The sequence below is a fragment of the Anas platyrhynchos genome, chromosome 4 (assembly GCF_047663525.1).
Source record: "Anas platyrhynchos isolate ZD024472 breed Pekin duck chromosome 4, IASCAAS_PekinDuck_T2T, whole genome shotgun sequence".
Taxonomy (NCBI): Eukaryota; Metazoa; Chordata; class Aves; order Anseriformes; family Anatidae; genus Anas; species Anas platyrhynchos.
This window is the reverse complement of record NC_092590.1, coordinates 15,361,092-15,381,619: the sequence shown is the minus strand read 5'-3', so window position 1 is coordinate 15,381,619 and position 20,528 is coordinate 15,361,092. Positions and strand designations below refer to the sequence as shown.

At 47.1% G+C, this 20,528-nt stretch overlaps 1 protein-coding gene and 1 long non-coding RNA gene across 4 annotated transcripts; both read right to left on the bottom strand.

Moving 5' to 3' along the window:
* Positions 1-64: 64 nt before the first annotated feature.
* LOC119716935 (uncharacterized) lies at positions 65-3,507 on the bottom strand. The gene is made up of 4 exons (XR_005265770.2): positions 2,964-3,507; positions 1,404-1,500; positions 1,146-1,249; positions 65-700 (listed from the first exon to the last, which is right to left on the bottom strand). It is a non-coding gene; the product is annotated as an uncharacterized lncRNA (long non-coding RNA).
* Positions 3,508-3,817: 310 nt separating this feature from the next.
* Positions 3,818-18,984, bottom strand: REST (RE1 silencing transcription factor). 3 transcript variants are annotated; one of them, XM_027455887.3, is made up of 4 exons: positions 18,813-18,984; positions 17,087-17,997; positions 12,200-12,283; positions 3,818-9,195 (listed from the first exon to the last, which is right to left on the bottom strand). In XM_027455887.3, the coding sequence occupies exons 2-4, from the start codon at positions 17,985-17,987 to the stop codon at positions 7,496-7,498; spliced, it is 2,685 nt and encodes an 894-aa protein (XP_027311688.2). In that variant the 5' UTR covers positions 17,988-17,997; positions 18,813-18,984; the 3' UTR covers positions 3,818-7,495. The 3 variants fall into 3 exon arrangements, with proteins under 3 accessions (XP_027311688.2, XP_027311689.2, XP_038034909.1); XM_027455888.3 differs by having other exon boundaries at positions 17,087-17,994; XM_038178981.2 differs by lacking the exon at positions 18,813-18,984 and adding an exon at positions 18,507-18,607.
* Positions 18,985-20,528: the final 1,544 nt, after the last annotated feature.

Sequence of the window (20,528 nt, the reverse complement as noted above, 5' to 3'; positions counted from 1 at the left end):
TACTTGTGTCTGGCCACACAGACTGCAGGCAGACACAATGCTGAGGTGAACGTAGCTCCAGCAGACTCATCCTGCTCCCCTCTGGCTGAGTGGGCCATGTCTCCTGCTGTCCTGTTAGTCCAGCCTGATCCTCACCAGTGATGATGAACTTGCACGCCTTCCTGCAGCCTGTTTGTCACCACAGACAGGTGCTCTGACCTGTGGTCTGCCTCCAGTTCTCCAGGGGGAAATTGTTTGTTTGTGCCTGTTGCTTCTCATCCAGTCACTGGGCATGACTGAAAAGAACCTGGCTCTGTCCTCTTTGCACCCTCTTCAACTATTTATGTGATTCTGTGCCCCCCTTTGTCTTTTTCACTAGCTCCTTCACCAGCTTTGTTGCCCTTCTCTGAATTAATGCTCTGACCTCAGTATCCTCGTAGTGAGGGGCCCAGAACCAAACACAAGGTACGGTTTCACCCACACCAAGTACAGAGGGGGCAATCACTTCCCTGGCCCTGCTGGCCACACTTTTTCTGATAATAGCATGAGCAAAAACAGGAAAATGCCTCACCTGGCAGCAACTCTTCATTTTGTTGGGTTATCAGCCGAGGTCCTCCAGCTGAACTGGAGGTCAGGAGAAGGGTCTGGCTGTGGTCTGTTAAAACCAGCTCGACAAATACAAAGCAGGCACCTCCTGTAACCTTCCTCTGCTGCTGTAAGCCTGGGAAAGACACGAGACAGAAGACGAACACCAAATGCAGAAAGAGTAAACTGGAAGACCTTTCTCTGCTACAGCACAGGTCCTCAGCCCTGAAGCTAGACATGAAGAAACGCAGGTGAGCTGTGTTTGGTGTAGCAGGTGCTAGGGCTGCATCTAAGAGAAAAATCTTGCTGCCAACATGAGGATGTGTAGGGTCATTTGGTGCTTCCTGAGACGTGCACGTGGGGCAGCACGAGGGCTGGAAGTCGTGGGGGTGTTCTGTGCTTTGGCAGAGCCCCTGCTCACCTATCGACTCCACGGACCATGAGAGCAGCAGACAGCTAGCCACAGCCCCAGCTGGGAACAAAAACTGTGTGCTCCTGGCAAATGTTAAACCTCAGTGTGCAAGTTTAATGTGGAAGCAATTAGTGCTTTGATGAAAGCACAGAAATACCTTTAGAAATACCTTTAAGGAGCTCGGAGGGCTGGATTACACTGAAGCTGAGGATCTACTCAGGAACGCTTCTCAAAGGGATAGCTCGTGTCTGTTTTACACCAGTGCCAGACAGCCTGAAAGGCAAGACGATTTTTAACGTGTCTGTGGACAACAACAGCTAATTTAATCTTACCATGGGAGCCAAAAGCAAATGGAGCTGGAGTCTCTGTGCAAAAAGGAGGTGTAAGGACAGGGCTGGGAAGGCTGAACCTTCTGGGAGGGTCTCACCTTCACGGAGCTGGGTGCAATCACTTAGAAATACTCCAGAAAGGCGAGGAAATCTTCAAAGTGCATTATCAGCAGGACAACTCAGTTCTCTGGATTGCTGAAATAAATAAATAAATAGAAATAAAGCAGCCATGTACCACAGCCAGGTACCTCCAACCCAGGGGAAAAAAAAAAAAAAAAAAAAAAAAAAAAAAAAAAAAAAAAGCTGCTGCTTTTCATGGCAGGAGAAGAACAAAATGCCCTGCAAATATCACCTTGAGGATTTTGCTCACTATTAATGCCCCCAAAATAGCCCTTAACGTGGAAAAGGTGCACTGGGCTGGGAGCCCAATGGCCCAGAAGTTTCAAGCATCTGCTTCCCGATTTTTTATTTACAAGTCACTAATCACGTGAAACTACCTGTAAACTCTCTTCACCAGCAGCTGATTTCACAGACCTCGTAGCCAAACTGCTGGTGCTTGTCCAGCAGCGCCCAGGACAGAGACCAAGGTACCCTGTGGGCACTGACTTGCCCTCTCCATCCCCCTGGTGGCAGAGCTGTGCCTGTGAAGGTGGGCTCACAGCAGCCCGAAACACCAGAGTGCTCTTCACCAGCTGCTCAAGGATAACGAGATGGTGGGAACACCACATTTCAGAGACTGGGTGCCTCGGTGTGGCTGTGGCCAGAAATTTTAATTAGTCTGTGCCTCACGTTCCCAACTGAGCCTCACCGTGCAGCCCTAAATCAAGAAAGGGGAACAGGGGAGACGGGAACCTCAAACCACCAGGGTTACTCTGGACAGCTCTGAGCAGGGCTTGAAATGCTTTTTGGAAAGAATAGCACAGAAAGGGGAGGAAAAAAGTGTAAGCTCTTTATAAAAAACAGGTTCTCCAGCTCAGCCCTCTTTTCAGTTTTGCTCCATGACTGCAGGGCTCAGGCATGCTGAAAAAACAGTGCAAAGAGCAAGGCTGGATTGGGGGCAGGCAGACGTGCTGCGCTGCACGTGTGTTAGACAGGAGCGTGTGCTGTGTTGCAGATCCGTGCTGCAAGTGCTAACTACTTACATATGAAACCAACACAAAGAAACAAAAAAATACCAAGCCAAAATCGTGAGCTTTGTATTTCATCGCGTTCACACGCTGCCTTGGTACCACACAGCCTTGCACTTGTGTGCACAAATTAGCAGCAAGCAGCAAGTTTTCAGCCTAGTGCAAGAAGCTGGGTGAAGGATGACCTGGCTATAGGTATAAGGGAAAATTGTTTCTCACATTGGCAACCTACTTTCTGAGATTTCACCTGATTTTGACTCTTTCTGGAGGGGAAACAGCATGAGCTGGTCATGTAAAGGGCAGGGCCTCCTCTATTGATCCTGTCTGAAATAATTAACTCACACAGCACAGGCAGAGAGGCACAGAAGTACCCCTCCATCTCTGTGTCACACTCTCAGGCCACCTCTCTTGCAGCTCGTAATTAGGATTGGGTACCATGCCTGCTCCCTGTCCTTACACACCCCCCTTATGGTAAACTATACACATTACCTACAAGACCTTAAGAGTTGCAAGCCAAAACGTGCCCCTTACCTGGTCCCAGCTCCTCCATCCGGCACCCTCCAAGGCCATGTCCTGTAGCAGCAGTGCCCCCTGCTCTTTGGTGCTTCAGCGTTACCTGAAACCCAAATTTTCACTGACAGACTAAGACCATCACCCTTGGGGGAATGAGAGAAGTTGCATACAAGAAAACGATCAATCAGCAAACATGAACACTCACCTCCTGTGCTTTGTGGAGCACCCCAAATTGTTCAAAGCTGCAGTAACTGCGTATAAAGCTATCCCCACAATTTAATCAAGCATCACTTGCCTTGGTTCCCATGGCAAAGAAGAAGAGTCCCACGTTAGTACCAGGTCAGCATGGCCAGGCCTTGGAAGACAGGTTAGCATCAGAGCTGCAGGATACATCGGGCTCCACAGCTCTCAAGACGTTTCCAGTATCCCTGAAGACAGGTGACCTCATTTTTTATAAATCTGCTACGAATTCCCCAAATCATCAGAACCACACATCCTCTGGGAACGCAAGAGGAACTGTCACCAGCATTAAACCTGAAATTCAGATCTGCAACTTCCATCAAGTTGTACTTCTCACACAGGCCCAGCATTACGTTTGAACATAGTCTGCATCTCTGACTTCGTGCCTAGCTTTAATTCAAGCGGGGAGATAAATGAATACAACATAATTAAAGGGGAAAAAAGACCTTATTTCTGGAGCCACGGTCCCTTTCTGCAGTCAGGACTGCACATGCATGCACTTGGCAGGTATATCCTAGCTCCCCACATCATTCTGTCCTGATGGCTTAAAGATGCAGTGATGCTTGCATTGCTGCTGCCGTCAGTTAAAAACATCTCTGGTAGCTATTAATTAATAAGTAGTAGATAGAAGCTGCAAGTTCCTTAATAAAGTTTATTTAATCATAACTATGCTTAGGAAAATACACTTGTACGGGTTAATATAATGCAATTTAGTTTAACTTTACACTACATTTTGGACAAAAGACTTATACATGTCTTAAGTAAAAACAGGATGTACGATCTGGCTTGTTTTACATCTAGTAAAAACGTAGAAAAGGCTGTCATGCACTACAGTAGAAAGAGCATGAAAAAAAATTACCTTTGGTTTAATTCAGAGAATACAAGTATTGCACTGTAAAAGCATCAAACATGGTGCAACCAAACATCACAAACACATTTCCGTGCCAGCTTACAAACGTTTGTTAGCTAGTATAATTTTAGAGGGAGGAAGTATATGTACACATAAAATAATTCCATAAGCTATTCGGATTCTGTTAATATTGTACGTATGCCACATATCTACAGAACTGCCATTCAAGAAAACTTGAATTTGGTTAATACTTTTCAGCTACATCTGTTGAATCTAAGTCTGTTGAAATTAATGACGCTACCACATCTTAACTGGCCTGTCAGTTGTCAAACCTTCTTTTTTTCAATTAATGAAGTTTCAGCCTAGACCATCAAAACCCAAAAACATTGGATTATGAGTGCAATCCACTTCTGGATCGTTTCTTAGGGCAGTTACTTTGAGTGTACGGAGGATCCACACAGGCAAAAACCCCACACACTGTGTTGCTCAGCCAAGGACCGGCAGTGCAGAGCTGTCCTGGTGCTACTCCCTGCGGCCATGAATTGAACACTCGTGCAGGTTATCATCATCAAGACAAAAAGAAATTGCTAGTATTGGTCAAACTGACACAGAATAATTTAAGAATATTGAAAGAGACAGAAGTCATTGTTTAAAAAGGAGATACAGCAATGCAAAACCCCCACGTGTGGTAGGTTACCTAATTCATACACTCCACATCAAATATTCATTATTAGACATTTCTAACATTTTAGATACACAACACAGTAAAATCTTTGCTGCTTTAATTAACATACTCCCAAATCTTGGCCTTCACCAAGCAGATAATTCCAACACAGCTACGTACCCAACAGTAGGCATCTCAGGACATTGCTGGTAAGGGTCTAAAGTAGACTTTTCTTCTTAATATTCCAATATTAAGATTATCTTGTGATAAAACACTGCTTAACAGAAGCACCGTTGTCTTCAAAGAGTTCTTGGTAGATCACGCATTAAAACCTTGACCACTTCCCAGAAATGTCCAGAGGAGTATCTCAAAAAAACACACTTTTTTATCTCATAAAGAGAGATTTCAAGTCAGTCTACACCATACTTTCCTTTAAAATTAACAAAAAAAAAAAAAAAAAAAAAAAAAAACTATCAGGCCAGTCCACAAGTTTATCTGAACATAGCTGAAGTCCTTGAAGTCTCTCAGAAGATGGCAAATGCCAAAGGGGAGCTATAAAATCTCTACACAGTACTGGAATTCCCAGCATCTGTTCACATTGCTCACAAATGGTGGCAACATTATATATCACTGGGGAAAAAAAAATATCTAAGACTATCACAACTGGTTGTCTAGGAAAACAATTCATCTAGGTTTATTTTCTTAACGTTTAACATAAATATAGTTGCAACGTGATCTTTAGTTGACACTGATTGTCACAGCCAAGGTAAGGATTGAATGCTATCTAAGCAAACAAAATCTCACTATACAACTTATTTCTGCCACGAGGGATGTCCTCCCTCTCAAATCTTTGGCCTCCTTTTATACCGATCTCTCCCAAAAGGAGAAGCAACGTAGCATTGTTGTTCTCTATTCATTCAAGAGGGTTTGTTTGGAGAAGAAGCTGATATAGGGACAGGCAGAGCAAAATGGGGTATAGTCCAGAACATTTTAGGTCATAAAACACACTAATACTGATTGATCTCTCCTCTCCAAACACCTGCCTCCAAATTTGCTTCTTTGGATTTGACAAGAAGCTACCCCCAACTGCTCCAGCTGAAAAGGGAGCTAACGGTGGTGTTCTGCAGCACAGATGAGATGGGAGTGTTTTGTGCTTCCCTGCTTATTTGGATTTTGTTCACATTTTACTACTACAAGCAGCAGGCATGCAATCTCTTGCATGTTTCTGTGCACCAGAAGAGAAATCTGCTTAGAATTAAAAACTCCTGCAGTGATGGTTCTTGCACACAGACCTAAGAGCACAATCTTACATGTTTCTCCCTCTGCATGGAAGCAGGATGGTTTTACTAAACGCAACTTGAATGAATAAGGAGCAGGAATTCCTACAAGTTTTAATACCAGGTTTGTTGCTTACCAGTTATTTTTGTGGGTTTTTTTGTTTGGTTGGTTGGTTTTGGTGAGACATTAGATTTTGATGAACCATACTTATATCAGTGCTACATTTTTATTTTATTTTTTAAGTTCATGAAGTTTGACTGCTGTCCATTGTGGAAATTAAAAAGGAAAAAAACAGATCAGATGGACTTTGCAGAACTTGCAGACATTTCCACTGAGAGCACGCATTGCCCTGTCTGGTGATCCCAAATTAGAAATTAGAATTTTTTCTTCTGGATACGTATTAAAAATACCAGAAGTGGCATTTCTATGGAAAAAAAAAAATAGTGTTTTGAAACTGCATTGGTATCCTTTTGCTCAACAGCTATAAAATTTTAAAGCTAGTCAAAAATATATAGCCAAACAATTCATAATTTCATGCACAAGTAGCAATACCCCACAAAAACAAGAAAAATATGCAGTAAAGAGAATCACAAAAAAAAAAAACTGGCCCATGGTAAGCAACGAATCTGAATGTTTTGAAATAAAAATGGCTACACAAACAAAACCAAACATGCATATATAAAGTGTACACGTACTGCACAAGCGCTATTTCTAAAGGATTAAACTGCATAGGTAAAAACAAAAACAATGTGCAATATTTTAAGCCTTTAAAGCACAAAAAAAAAAAGCAGAAAATTAAAAATAACGAATTTACTTCCCCACAGCGGAGCCAAGTATGTATCATAGTTAATAAGACATTAATCAAGACAGGTTCTCCAATCAAAAGTTGGAAGGACTAACCCCAAATTTTGGCTCACTGTTCACACTTCGGGGATCTGAAATGTACACTCACAATTATAATTATCTCCAACAGTCACGTTCATCGCTAGCCAACTTTGATTTGTTTTTACAAAGTGCTCTTTTATGTAATAGAAGCTATCACCCTGGTAGAAAAAACATTGAGTAGTTTTTACCACTTTGAACGTCCAGAGACATTACGAAGAACTGAAACAAAGGCAGAGGAGAGGGGAAAGAGATGAGTTGGCTGCTAGAACAAAAAGCAACTGTCAGCGGCTCTATAAACATCCAACTTGTGTATGAGTTGCTACAGTCTTGTTCCTAAAATTCTATTTATAAAATAACTGCATAAGCTAACGGACTAGAAGCAGACAGACTTTACGGGACACGGCCTCATACGCCCTACCTGCCTTCTCTAACGAGGAGATCCAACAGTTAATGAGTTCATTACATAAAAAGTCGTCAAAAATATTTTCAACTGAAAAATAAATCCCAACGCAGACTCTAAAGCAACCCATGCTTAAAAAAAAAAAAAAAAAAAAAAAATCTACAGCATCTGTACACGAGCTATATAAGATCTTACAAAAGATACACATACCCCAAAACCACAACTATTTAATTCTACTCCTGCCCTTTTGTCGCCTTCTCGAGATAATATACATTGACCAAGTGGCGATTGAGGTGCTTGCTGTATTCGCCCTCCTTTCTAAACGAGCGGTCACAGAAAATGCACACATAGTTCTCCCTGACCACTGTGCTGTCTGCAGCTCCCTCTGATGCCTTCGGGCTGGCTTCCTCTGGCACAGAGTGAGCGCCGTTCAACCCCGAATCATCGCTTCCTTCCGATATGTTGTCGCTGATGTCGCTGCCTTCGTGGCTGTGGATGCCCTCATCCTCCTCCATTTCCTGAGATTCATTCCCTGCTGCGTTACCCGGAGACGGTAAGGCCAGCGCTACCGTAGGGCTCTGAACGCACCCTTCTGGGGGTGCAGGTGCTGGCACGGCATCTCCCGTGGGCTCTGTCGCCGGCAGGCGTGCCTTAGTCAGGTCCATCGGGTCAGGGTTACTCACAGTTTCTGCCACGCACGTTTCCTCTGGCTCCTTCTCAGGCTCCAGATCTGGTAACGCGTCCATGGGCTCATCCGACGTGTGTTCAGAAGACGCCTCCTGAGGAGATTCTTCAGAGGAAGCGTTCTCCTCCGTATCCACCTTTCTCTCCTCTTTTTCACAGTCGGCGTCTTTGCTCTCCTCTGCTGCAGCAGGCATGCCTTGATCCTTCACCTCACTGTCTGCGTTTGCATCCTGCTCTGCCAGACAAAGCTGTCCAGGCTCTTGTGCAGAACCTCCTTCAGCACTGACGCTCTCACCCTCGTGAGTGTGACCACCACCATCACCTGATGATGCTGGGCCAGCAGGATCTTGCTCCTTCACCTGGTCGCCGCTCAGACCGTCAGGCTTCACACCCCCATCTTCTTCTCTAAGAGGACACTCGTCTGGCATCTCCTCTTCCTCCATCTTCTCCTGATCAGGTCGACTGCTTTTCCTGCTGTGCTTGTTTTTCAGAGCTTTCTTTTTTTTGTTTTTCTTAAGGCAGGAATTTTGCTTTTTAGGCTCCTCCTCCGGTGCCTCATTTTTTTGAGCTTCCTGGTAGTCTTTGGGCTTAGTTTCCACTTTCTTTTTCTTTTTTGTTACTGCTGAGGTGTCATTTGCAGGCTCTTGCTTTGAGGAATTTACTTCTGCCTCTGCCTTTCTTTTGATCTTCTTTGTTTTACATGCTTTCTCAGCATTTTTCTCAGTTTTAATATCCACCTCCTTGTTTTCTGAAGCTGATTTCCGACTTCTGGTTGTCACCTGGCCTGCCGAAACGCTGGTTGCCGGCTTCTTTTCCTTTGCTAAATTCTCTTTTTTCTCCACTTTCACAGTTTTCTCCGCTTTCTTTGCGGCCGACTCCCCCTTCGTTTGCTCCTTCTCCGCCTTGTCGTTAACGCCCTCGGCAAAGTCCGCTTCGCTCTTTTTAGTCCGTAGCTTCACCTTGGAGACATCCATGGTGATGTCTGAACAGTCGGGGTGCCTGGATTTGATGTGGTACTGCAGGTTGCATTTTTTAGACGCCGCGTAGTCACAGACAGGGCAGAGAAACTGGCGCGGGTTGACGTGGAGCTCAACATGCTTTTTGAAATTGCTGCGGTCGGCTGTTTTGTAGTCACAGTGTGGGCAAGTCAGAGGCTTCGGCCCGTTGTGAACCTGCCGCGCATGCCGAGTCACTTCGTGCTGGTTTGAGGCCACGTAGCTGCACTGGTCACATTTGAATGGCTTCTCACCTAAGGAAGGAAGGGCGGAAGGGAACGATGATGATTATTGAGCACGGGGGTGGAAAGGAAACGGCATTGTGCTAATACGGGCACGGAGATACGGAACTCAAAAAGGCAAACAAAATGATCCATGCGCCTTTAAAATTAAACACTACCAACATAGGAAATCCACAAGTCACAAACACATCCACGAGACACCAAAAACGATATACAAAATAAAAAAAAAAAAAGAGAGGAGGGGCAAGGATTGGGAGGAAAGGGATCCACAACCAAACAAGCAGTAACAACGCCACGGGTTCTGGCTATGCATACATACCGGCAGAGATCCCTCTACAGTAATATTAGCAAATGGAATCCATACCCAACTGGTCCATTGAATGCATTGTAGAAAAACGAAATGCAACATTGGATGAATAGCAGTTTCACACAAACGTTTCAAAAAGTCCAACTTTACACAGAGTTAGCGTACTTCATGCTTGCATTGAGAAAAGAAGTAAGGGAAAATAAGCTAGCAAAAACCAACGCCTGTGAGAGAAACACCCTGCTTAGCTGATCTTGGCCTCTGATAGCTCAGTTTGCTGGAGTTTATGTTTCAAACACGACGTGCTGGCTGCGGGCTACTCTTGGCAAGGCAATCCTAGGCATTCTAAAGCCATGGCGTTACTACTGAAACCTGCATTTACATTTCTGGAGTTACTCTTGCATAAGTGTTTTCGAAATGTTAGGTTTAGCACACGCTGCTGCAGCCCAACTGGCTTTCCATTTACACATCAAAGCACGCAGGAAAAACACTTTCAGCACAATAAATCGATACAAAAATACTCTGAGAATATTTGTACACAGGCAAATTCAGCTGAGGAACTCGGGATGCTCTCAAGCCCTAAACCAGCATCTCAAAACTGACCTGTGGAACTAGTGCATGCCACTTCGAAGGCACACTGAGAAGCCACCCCAGGCCCTTATGTCCATGGTACAATAGTATTTGTGCCATCCCTCCAGCCCGCTGCCCCGACTCATGCTGCTCCTCGGAAGCCCCATGACTCAGGAGACCTGAGCAGCCTGCAATTAACGCGACATCGCCGTGACTGCGCTGTCCATTTGTGTGTCAGCCACACAGACTGCAACAGGTTGTGCTGCCTCCCTGGCAAGGCGGGCTGGTGACACTTGCTGAGGAGCCTAGAACACTTCATTTCTGCCTGCAGCATCTCCTTGTTATTTAACGAAGGATTGGTTTGATCCAGCCCATCTTCTTTCCTTCCTCTCACCTCCTCCTCGACTCCCAGTGACCTTTTCCACGAGCTTAACCTTGAGGTGCTTCACTGGGCATACTCCTGCCAAGGGTGGACCTTATTCACCTACACTTCATACAACAGCTTCACGTTATAGACAGTGAGGACAAGAAGTCCCACTCTCATATGTGCTTCAACAGGCTGTTCCAACCACACAGAGTGCTCAGAAATGTTGGAAGGCCATATCCAACAGGTAACGCACACACTGTACACAGAAAGCTTGTGTCTGGCACCTCAACCACATCCGACGTTCCTGTGCAAGTGGAAGTGACACACTAAGGTGGCCAAGACAGCTACATAAAAGTGCAGCGGACTATAAAGCACTGCACTTCACTGCCTCACACTTGAACATAGTTAAAATCAGCACTGGTTTGCCCTAAAAGTCCAGCTTTTGAACTGCAAGAATCTGGAAGTTGCTCAGAAGTTGCTACAGAAAGGCCGGGGCAAGGGGGCAAGGCAAGAAGGGCAACAGAAGTTATGACAGCTGTTAATAAAAAAAACCCTGAGAGCAATCTCCTATGTGCAATCCCATTCCTGTCAGCACTGCTCATGCCCTCCTTCCCAGACCTTCAACTCAATGACCAAGGGCAAATCCCACTCCTTGTCCCCCTTTGGATTTCAGACTTCTTTGCACAGACAAGGGGAGAAGAGGATGTTCAGGAAATAGTTTCCAGGCTCGGTAAGTTTTGACCAAACCATTTGCAAATTCACTTTTAGCCCAGAGGTTGAGTTAAAAAATTTGTTTGTTTGGCTGGTTTTGGTTTTGTTTCTGAAAGAATTCAATTGAAAAATTCTCTAACCAAAACACTGGCACATCATTTTTAAGCTGGCTATTTTCAATGGGTCCAAACCCCCATCCCACAACACTTAAAAATGCCTTCTGGTGTCAGCTATTGAAATCAAAACAGCTACTGTTCATGAGGCTTTTATTACTGTTTGCCAGGGATGGGAATTCATCTAGGGTTGGTCAATTCAGATTTTAGCAAGCCCAAAGCATCTACCTCAGCTACCCTAAAAGGGTCACTAAGTACACCTGTGCTTGCGTTTCGCAGGACTGTGGAGTAAGAGCTCAGAAAAAAATGCTGCTGTTTTATTCAAAACAAAACAAAAAGATTCACAAGAGAGCAGATGTTTTTAACACCACAGCTTTGCGATCAATGATGGAAAATAAATGCTAGTGAAAATTGCTAATTCTGCCCCATAGTGCCACAAGACTGAATCATCATTTGTAAAAAAAAACTCCTGAGTTTGCTCATTGCCAGAAGCAGGCACTGCTTTGAATCTTTTTGTAATACTAAGCAAAAACTGAGGGTTTCCTCGAAGCTCCTCGATGCGATGAGATAACAAACATCACAGGGGAGCTTCTCAGCTATTCAAACCTCTCCCAGCTTCACTGATTTGAACCGAGGTATTGCAGCAGACAGAGGGCAAGAATTTGTTCCTACATCATTGCAATGTTGTGTTTACTACTAGACTAAGACTACTACAGCAGTCCTATGAACCTCAGAATACATCATGGATAGTGAAGGGAAAGAAAAAAATATATATTCCCCCATTAACACTTGTATGAATGACAGTATTATTTTAGCAGGTAAGGACAGCCTTCTCTGTTAAAACCAGCAGCTAAAGCTCAGGCTATCCTGGACGAGATGAGCGCCTCGTCTCACCCAGAGCCACCCCCTTTTCCTGAGGCATGCTGCTGCCACCGCCACCCCCTTACCAACCTGAGTGGGTGCGCATGTGCCTGGTTAGATGGGTCTTCTGAGAGCTGGAGTAGGGACACATGGCGCATTGATAGGGCCGCTCTCCTGCGAAAACAGAACAGAAGGGAACAAAAACACCAGCGATTAGTTACTGACACGCAGCTGGTTCCCATACTTGGTTCCCAAACCATCCGTGCCAGGCTGTCACAGAACCCCCAGCTGCATTTCAAGACACGTTATCGCTCAGAAAAGGGTCAGGGCGAGAAGCATGTGCCTGAGCTGAGCCAGCAGATGTGTCATGCCTTATGAACGTGGGACTGCAATGACGGGACAGAATATTAGAGTCGGAGAGTAACCTGAGGCAGAAGGGGATCAGGACAGCCACCTTGAGGAAGTCATAAGCCACCAGAGCTGATTTTTCTATAGTGTTTTCCCATCATCAGTCCAAAGACACACAGAAGATACAGACCGTGTAAAAAGCCAGGCACATTTTTGCTTCCTGTAACGCCTTACCTGAAACCTCCACGTTCAGTGTGGATTAAGGGTGGAGAGAAACTGCCCCCACATCTCAGAAAAGCATTTTCCCGAATGCAAGTGCAAGGGGCTGGGACATACCAGCAAACTTTTATTGGCAAAGTGAAATTGGCTGGAACGTGGACAAGCACAATGCCTTGCTCAGCGAAACTGCTAGCAACAGCTCGAGCACAGCAGCAGCACTTTGAAGACTCAAATTCCTCCACCTGCAGTTTTTGTTTCTGGAGAACTGATGGAAACTAGCCTGCCATAAATTAGGCCTCCATGAGAGAGTTAGCTTGTGTAACTAGCAGTACACTTGGAAAATCCTTTTCAAGTGAAGACAAGCCCAAAATAAAGGCCGGCAGATTTAGAAATAACATCCGTTAGGCAGGTCCACGTAAGTCCCAATTTTTTATTTTTATTTTTTTTCCTCAAACTGCCAGCACACTGTAGGCTGCTTTGTCTCCACTACACGTTGTGGAAATGCTTTTTAGTTTAGAGTAGATACGCCTAACAGGGGGCGGCAGTAATGGTGGGAAGGGAAAAGGATATTCTCAGCTGTAACACTACTCAGGGCATAGTCAGCATTACACCGCAGCACTTTGCTACATCAATCAAAGCGTACAGACAACGTCCTCCCCAAACCACTGAGATCCAGACGGGAGCAGAAGCCCTGTACACAGCCCATGCCTTTGCTTTCAGAGCGTAGTTTTACCTGTAGCAGCTGCTAGGATCCGACGTGAGGCTCCACTGCTGGTCTGTGCTGAATCAGCAGTAGGAGCAGTCGTGGTAATGCAGACAAATCCCCCCCCCTTCCTTCCTCCCATTAAATCATTTGGATTACCACTCGTTTGTATCAGCAACTTCAACACGAATTCACCCTAACAATCACAGCCTCCTGCACCACACAACCCCGTCCTGCCCCCCCCAGATTTCCAGTTAAGACAAGGTTAAGTCACGTACAAGGGAGGGGTAGGGCTTTTGTCATACAGAAATGGTTGGGGCTTGCAGTGAGCCTTTATGCCAAGCTGCAAGGGTTGTTTTATAAAGTCCTATTCACCAAATGTTATTTTACAAGCTCGCTGTATGCAAACAGGCCACCAAAAAACCCTCTACGAGACACTCAGAGAATAAACCCTGAGCTGGCAAAAGCCAAAGCAGACACTCAACTCTACACAAATGAACAGGCAGAACAACCTCAGTGAACATGTTTGAGATCACCTCCTCACTGAAGCTTTTCTTCCTGTGCTCCTGAAAGCTCTGCTTGAAACAAAATTGCTTCCATCAAACTGCCAGTACAGTGCGGCAAGCAAGAGAGATCTCCTACAGCAAACAAAATAAAAGTACAGCAGCTGGAAGCTAGGCACCGAACACCGGGACTGCCTGAAGAAGGCACCTTTTTTATATAGTAAATGAGTTTTCGTTAAGGTTCCTAGAAATTGTTTCTGGTAAGTAAAATGGAAAAATAAAATAAAATAAAATAAAATAAAATAAAATAAAATAAAATAAAATAAAATAAAATAAAATAAAATAAAATAAAATAAAATAAAATAAAATAAAATAAAATAAAATAAAATAAAATGCTGCATTCTGTCTTGCACTTCATACAGTTCCAGGATCAGTAGGAGGAAGTACCTGAGGAGGGTAAATCAAGTCTAAACTTGCTCTAATACATCCAGTGAGCACAAATGACTCTAGGTGGCTCTGTCCCTGACACATGGGGTCCTTTCTACCCCACCAGCAGAGGAAGGGATGGCCTTGAGCTCCTCCAGACACCAGGCTCTTCCAGGGCTAGCTTTCCCAGCAGACAAGCTTATGACCTGCTGCAGGATCCTTAAACCATCCTCTGCCCAAGGTTCCCCCTGCTTGCCAGCAGCCTGTCCCACAGTTTTTAGTTTAGGACAGATTCACACACGCCTGCTTTTCCACAGAGACGCAAGCACGAGGCGAGCAGGTAACACCCACCTGCTTTCCTGAGCTCAGATGCTTCCTCCACCACGCACTGCCCTTGCCTGCAGCCCCCTTCCCCTCTCTGGCATTTGTGTGTGCCCTCGTTAAGCCACTTCAGTTCACTACCCAGCAGAAAACAAACTTGGGGATGAAGAGAGGGATATTTCACTGCCATTTTGGTAAGCTGAATCTATAAAAACTGTTACTGCAAACAATACACAACAAAACTTACAACGTTTACAAAGGAATCCACTTATTTGAAAGATTTTTAATCAGGTGAGAATGGCAGAAAGGCCTGCATGTGCTAGCTTTCAGCTAGCAAAGAGAGTAGCTACCAGAGCGAACCAAAAAGTGCTGAAATCATAAAATCATAATTATTCTTCTTCAGCTTAATTAAAACAATGAAAGGACATGACAAACCAAACCAAAACCAAAAGACTTTTAAAGGAGAAAAAGGGAATTGGACGATATTCTACATAGTTTAACTTGCCTTGTTCTTTTTCCTTCTTTTTTTAATACAGCTCACCAGTCATGAAAAAACAGCAGCACTTGTCTGCTGAAAACTGTCACCTTCAGAGAACCCTGCCTGCAGCTCTGGGAAATTAGGATCGTATTGAATAGTTTCCGTCACTGATTTTCTTTAAGATTGCAGTTCTCAGAGCTTGCAGAGAGTTTCCCAGCTCTACAGTTGCTGCCATCACCCTCTGCTGCCTTCCCCAGCTGCAGTGATAACAAGGTGCTTCCTCAAGCATGCATTCAGGGTTAGTTCCCCTAAAACTCAATGAGGGCTTTCAGAGATCAGAGTGGGAACCTGATGTCACACAAACACGAGCAGGGATGAATTCAAGGTCGAGACATATGTAGAACAGGCACCACAGCATGAGCTCACACTTGGCAATGAATTCCTGGGATGATTTATTTAGGTTTCTCCTACATTTGGTCAGTTTTACCTGGTCTCTTTCCTGTTATCTCCCACAATACATATAAATGAAAACACACTGGAGGACAAAACGTACCATTTTCCTAACACCTCCTAAAATAACCTTTGTTTACTTGTTTGGGAAAAAATATTTAGACAAGACTGATCTCCTCCAAACAACGGCTCACAGCTATTGTTAAGAGTAGTATGTCCTAACATACCAAAAATCAGGAGAGCCCCTGCAGACCCTTTGTCAGAGCAGCCCCTAAGGCACGCTCGTGAACCCAAACTGCTCCCCAGTGCTCCACCACACCTCGGCTCAGGCCCAGCTCCAAGGTCTCAAGCGTGCAGCCCTCCCCTTCCAGGCAGCTGCAGAAAACTAAGCAGAAGCCTCAAAGCCACTCAGTGTCAGCAGTGTGAGATGTAACTTCAAAGAAGCAACTCGACAAGTGTTTTTGTTCACCTCCAGCAAAAGGAACCGGGCCAGGACACCACACCAGAAGCTAGTTAGCAAGGCTGCTCTCCGAAAAACCTGCAAGTAAAGTATGAATGGCCCCTCCCCGCCCACAGAAGGCATCAGGAGGCAAAGCGCTTGTACCTCGCTGCCCTAAGAAGAGGATGTGGCTGCGACATCCCCTCTCAGACCGCAGCCTTTAGTCAGAAAGGAGTCTCAAGTTTGGCTGCACTTCAGCACTTCCCACGTCAGGGGCTGCGGAGGCTCTGTGATACAAAGCAAGGTATTTCCTAATCAGCTGCAGCCCCAGCTCACACAGCTGCACGACTGAAGGCCCTCTGAATCCATTTGGTATAAATCAGAGCTGAAAGGGGCCTCATACTTTTCCTGGAGATTACAAACTGACGTTGGGAGAAGACATGAAAACAAGCCAAAGTCTCACTTGAGGGTTCCATGTAGGCCAACATTAGTATGCATCTACTTTTGGCTACTGCAGTGATGCAGATCTTAGAAAAAAAGTAAGGGCCATTAAGGGAAATTTATTGCCTATGAACACTACTCAACATTTACTATGGCTTTGTAGATAAGAGAGAGCACTTTTGCATGGGTGCATCATCTTTCTTCTACTCACAACTTAGTCAAGTTCCAGCTTGGTCTCAAGCCACAGTTTTCAAAACCACCTATGTGATTTAGGCATCTTTTGTCAACCTGCTTGTTTTGTTCTCACAAAACATCAGGGCCTTGCAGACCCTGGCAATCATCACACGCACACTTTGCCATGCCCTCTTCAAAAAAGTTGCCCACAATTAATAAACAGGATGCTCTTCACCTCCCTGCAGGCTCCTGACATTGAGAGATGTCAGGGCCTTCTTAAAATTGCAGACTGGAGCTCAAACCCAACCCCCATGTCACAGGCTACAGCCTGGTAGCACCAAGTACAACAAGAAAGCCTTACAAGGGTGGAACAAGCTCTGCAAAGAGAAGAATCTTGGTTTGCTTCATCCGTTCAGTTTCACAGTACTTACCAAGCTTACATCAAAAAAAAAAAAAAAGAAGATTAAAGGCTTACCTGTGTGAGTTCTAATATGTTGAATATAGTTGTTTTTCCTGTCTGAAAAGTAGGAGCATTGAGAGCAGGTATACACTTTCCTAGGAAAGTGATTTCTTAGGTGTTTCTTCCAGTGATATTCACTGACAGTAGTATAAGTGCATATGGTACACTTGTAGACTCTCTCGTTTTCTCCGGCTTTGTTGTGGTGCTTCAGGTGAGCCAGATAGTGATCGTATCTGTTAGTGTTATAGCCACAGCGATCACAACGGATTGGGCCCTTGGAGAAATCCACCTCTTCGGTGGTGCAGGAATCGGACTCCTTGACCTGGGCCTGCTTTTCCGCATTTTCTTCCACGAAGAATTTCTTAGCGCTGTGAACCCTGATGTGATGCACAAACTCCTCTTCGGACTCTGCCTCGTACTGGCAAGGCTTACAACGAAACGGCTTGCTCTTGAGGCTCTTACACTTGTCCTCCGTGCTTTCTGGAGTACCCGGTGCCTCCAACGGGGCCTCTTTGTCCGCACTAGGAGCCTCAGGAGCGGGGCAAGCAACCGGCCCTTCGTTTTCCACGCTGGGCACTTCAAGAGGGCTCAGCTCCACATTTTCGGGTGCCTCCCGGTCGCTCTGCTCAGGCTGGGCGTCTTCCATACCCTCCCCATCGCTGTCGGAGAAGTTGCTGTCCCCCACCGTCGTCAGCTCCGCCATCTGCCTCTCCTCCCCGACCAGGTAGTCGCAGCAGTTGCCGTTCACCTCTCCGGTCAGGGCCACGTTGGCCAGCATGATGAGCTGTGGAGCCGCCAGCTCGGCTTTGGACAGCTCGTGAAGATCGTACATGTCTCCGGGCAGCGCCATGCCCAGGTTGGCCCCGCCGGGGAACAGGCTGCTCCCCCCGGCCTGCCCCAGCACCTGCGTGGCCATAGCAGCGCTGCTGTGGGGAAGGAAGAAAAGCAACAGCGGTGAGCACAAAAAAACACAGCAGGGCAAAAAAAAAACACACACAAAGCCACCCTCTGGGGGTGGGGGGGGGCTCCCCCAGCGCCCCCCCTCCCAGCCGAGGAGCCCCCCGGGGGTGCAGCCGGGAGGCGGCCGGGGGGAGCCGTGCCCCGCCGCAGCCCTCCCCCCGTCCTCCTTCCTCCCTCCCTCCCTCTTTCCCTTCCCTTCCTTCCCTCCCCGCTCCCCTCCCTCCCTCCCAGCCAGGCATGCGGCCATTTTCTGCCTGCCCACACAAAGCGGCCCTCCCCGCCGCCGGGGGGTGGAAGGAGGCGAGGAGGAGGAGGAGGAGGAGGAGGAGGAGGAAGAGGGAGGAAGAGGAGGGAGGGGGGGGGGTGGGAGCCTCGCCGTGGAACCGGCACGGAGGCGAGGCGAGGGCTCCGCTTCCTCCTTCCCCCCCCACCCCCAAAAAAAAAAAAAAAAAAAAAAAAAAAAAAGACACAAAACCAGGGCTCGGCTCCGGGGCAAGGTCACCGCGGCCGATCGCCGCCTCCCGGGGCCGCGGGGCGCTGCCCTTCCTCCGCCCAGCCCCGGCGCGGTGCAGGCGGCGGCTCCTTAGCCGTGGTGCTGATCCCCCCCCCCCTCTCCCTCCTCCCTCCCTTCCCTTCATTCCCTTCCTTCCCATTTCCCTTCTCGGCCCGGCCGGGCCCGGCCGCCCCCGCCCCGCCGATCAGCCCTGGACAGCGCCTCTCGGCTCGGCTCGGCTCTGCCCGGCTGCGCTCGCTGCTTTCCCCGGGGCTCCGCCGCACTCACCGGCGGCTCGGGGCCGCGGGGCTGCTCCTGCTCCTGCTCCTGCTCCTCCTGCTCCGGCTCCTGCTGCTGCTGCTGCTGCTGCTGCGGGGCGCGGCGCGGCGCGGGGCCGAGCGGGCGCTGCTGGCGGCGGGAGGCGCATTCCAGCACACAGCGCGCAGCGGCGGCACCGCCCCGCCCCGCCCCAGCACGGCACGGCACGGCTCGGCTCGGCCCGGCCTCCCAGCGGCTCTGGAGGGCTCTTCCCAGCCCTACAGCTCGTCAGGTTCTCACAGAATCACAGAATTTCTAGGTTGGAAGAGACCTCAAGATCATCGAGTCCAACCTCTGACCTAACGCTAACAGTCCCCACTAAACCATATCCCTAAGCTCTACATCTAAACGTCTTTTGAAGACTTCCAGGGATGGTGACTCCACCACCTCCCTGGGCAGCCTGTTCCAGTGGCTCACAACCCTTTCAGTAAATAAATTCTTCCTAACATCCAACCTAAAACTCCCCTGGCACAACTTTAGCCCATTCCCCCTCGTCCTGTCACCAGGCACATGGGAGAACAGGCCAACCCCCACCTCACTACAGCCTCCTTTAATGTACTTATACAGAGCAATAAGGTCACCCCTGAGCCTCCTTTTCTCCAGGCTGAACAAGCCCAGCTCCTTCAGCCGCTCCTCGTAGGACTTGTTCTCCAGGCCCCTCACCAGCTTCGTCGCCCTTCTCTGGACCCGCTCAAGCACCTCGATGTCCTTCTTGTAGCGAGGGGCCCAAAACTGAACACAGTACTCAAGGTGCGGCCTCACCAGAGCCGAGTACAGGGGGACGATCACCTCCCTGCTCCTGCTGGCCACACTGTTTCTGATACAAGCCAGGATGCCGTTGGCCTTCTTGGCCACCTGAGCACACTGCTGGCTCATATTCAGCCGACTGTCCACCATCACTCCCAGGTCCTTCTCTGCCTGGCAGCTCTCCAACCACTCATCTCCCAGCCTGTAGCTCTGCTTGGGGTTATTGTGCCCCAGGTGCAGGACCCGGCACTTGGCCTTGTTGAACTTCATGCAGTTGACCCCAGCCATAACAAGGAGTGTAGGAAGAGCAGCTCGCCCTGGGTGGAATGGTTTAGATTGAACTGATTCATAAATCCCAAATCTTCAAGCAGTAGAGTACTCAACGAGGCTACAAAAACCCTCTTCTTTATCATCTCACCAACCCCTGTGCATGCTTTGCTGCACCACTGCATGTTGTGCATAAAGGGGGCCGAGTTCCCAGCTGGCAGAAACTAGTAGAAACCCCTCAGGAAAAGCCAAAAGCAAATGTCATCTTTCCTAGATACAAAAATCATCAGAGAAGTCAAAATATGCCAGGACTCACCTGAATTACACCAGAAGCATAAAGCTTTGTCAGGCATTTAAATAAAGCATCTAAAGAGCATCCCTGATCCATACCGTTTTACTCTTTATCCCAAGAGGAATTTCAGCCCGGCTGAGCCCAGTCGGTGCTGATGCTCCCAGACCGCCTCACGCTATGCCAAGCTGTGGAAAATTATGAAGCGTCTCCCACTGGTGGCTGAGGGATTTTGCACGCCTCTTGTTTCGTTCGCTGGGTTTTGAAAACTGCTTTTTTTTCTTTTTTTTTTCTTTTTTTTTCTTTTTTTTTCCCTAACCCCTGTCAGTAGATGGTATGATTGAACCAGTCCACTGAGCGCTTTAAAGTAGGGTTGGAAGAGT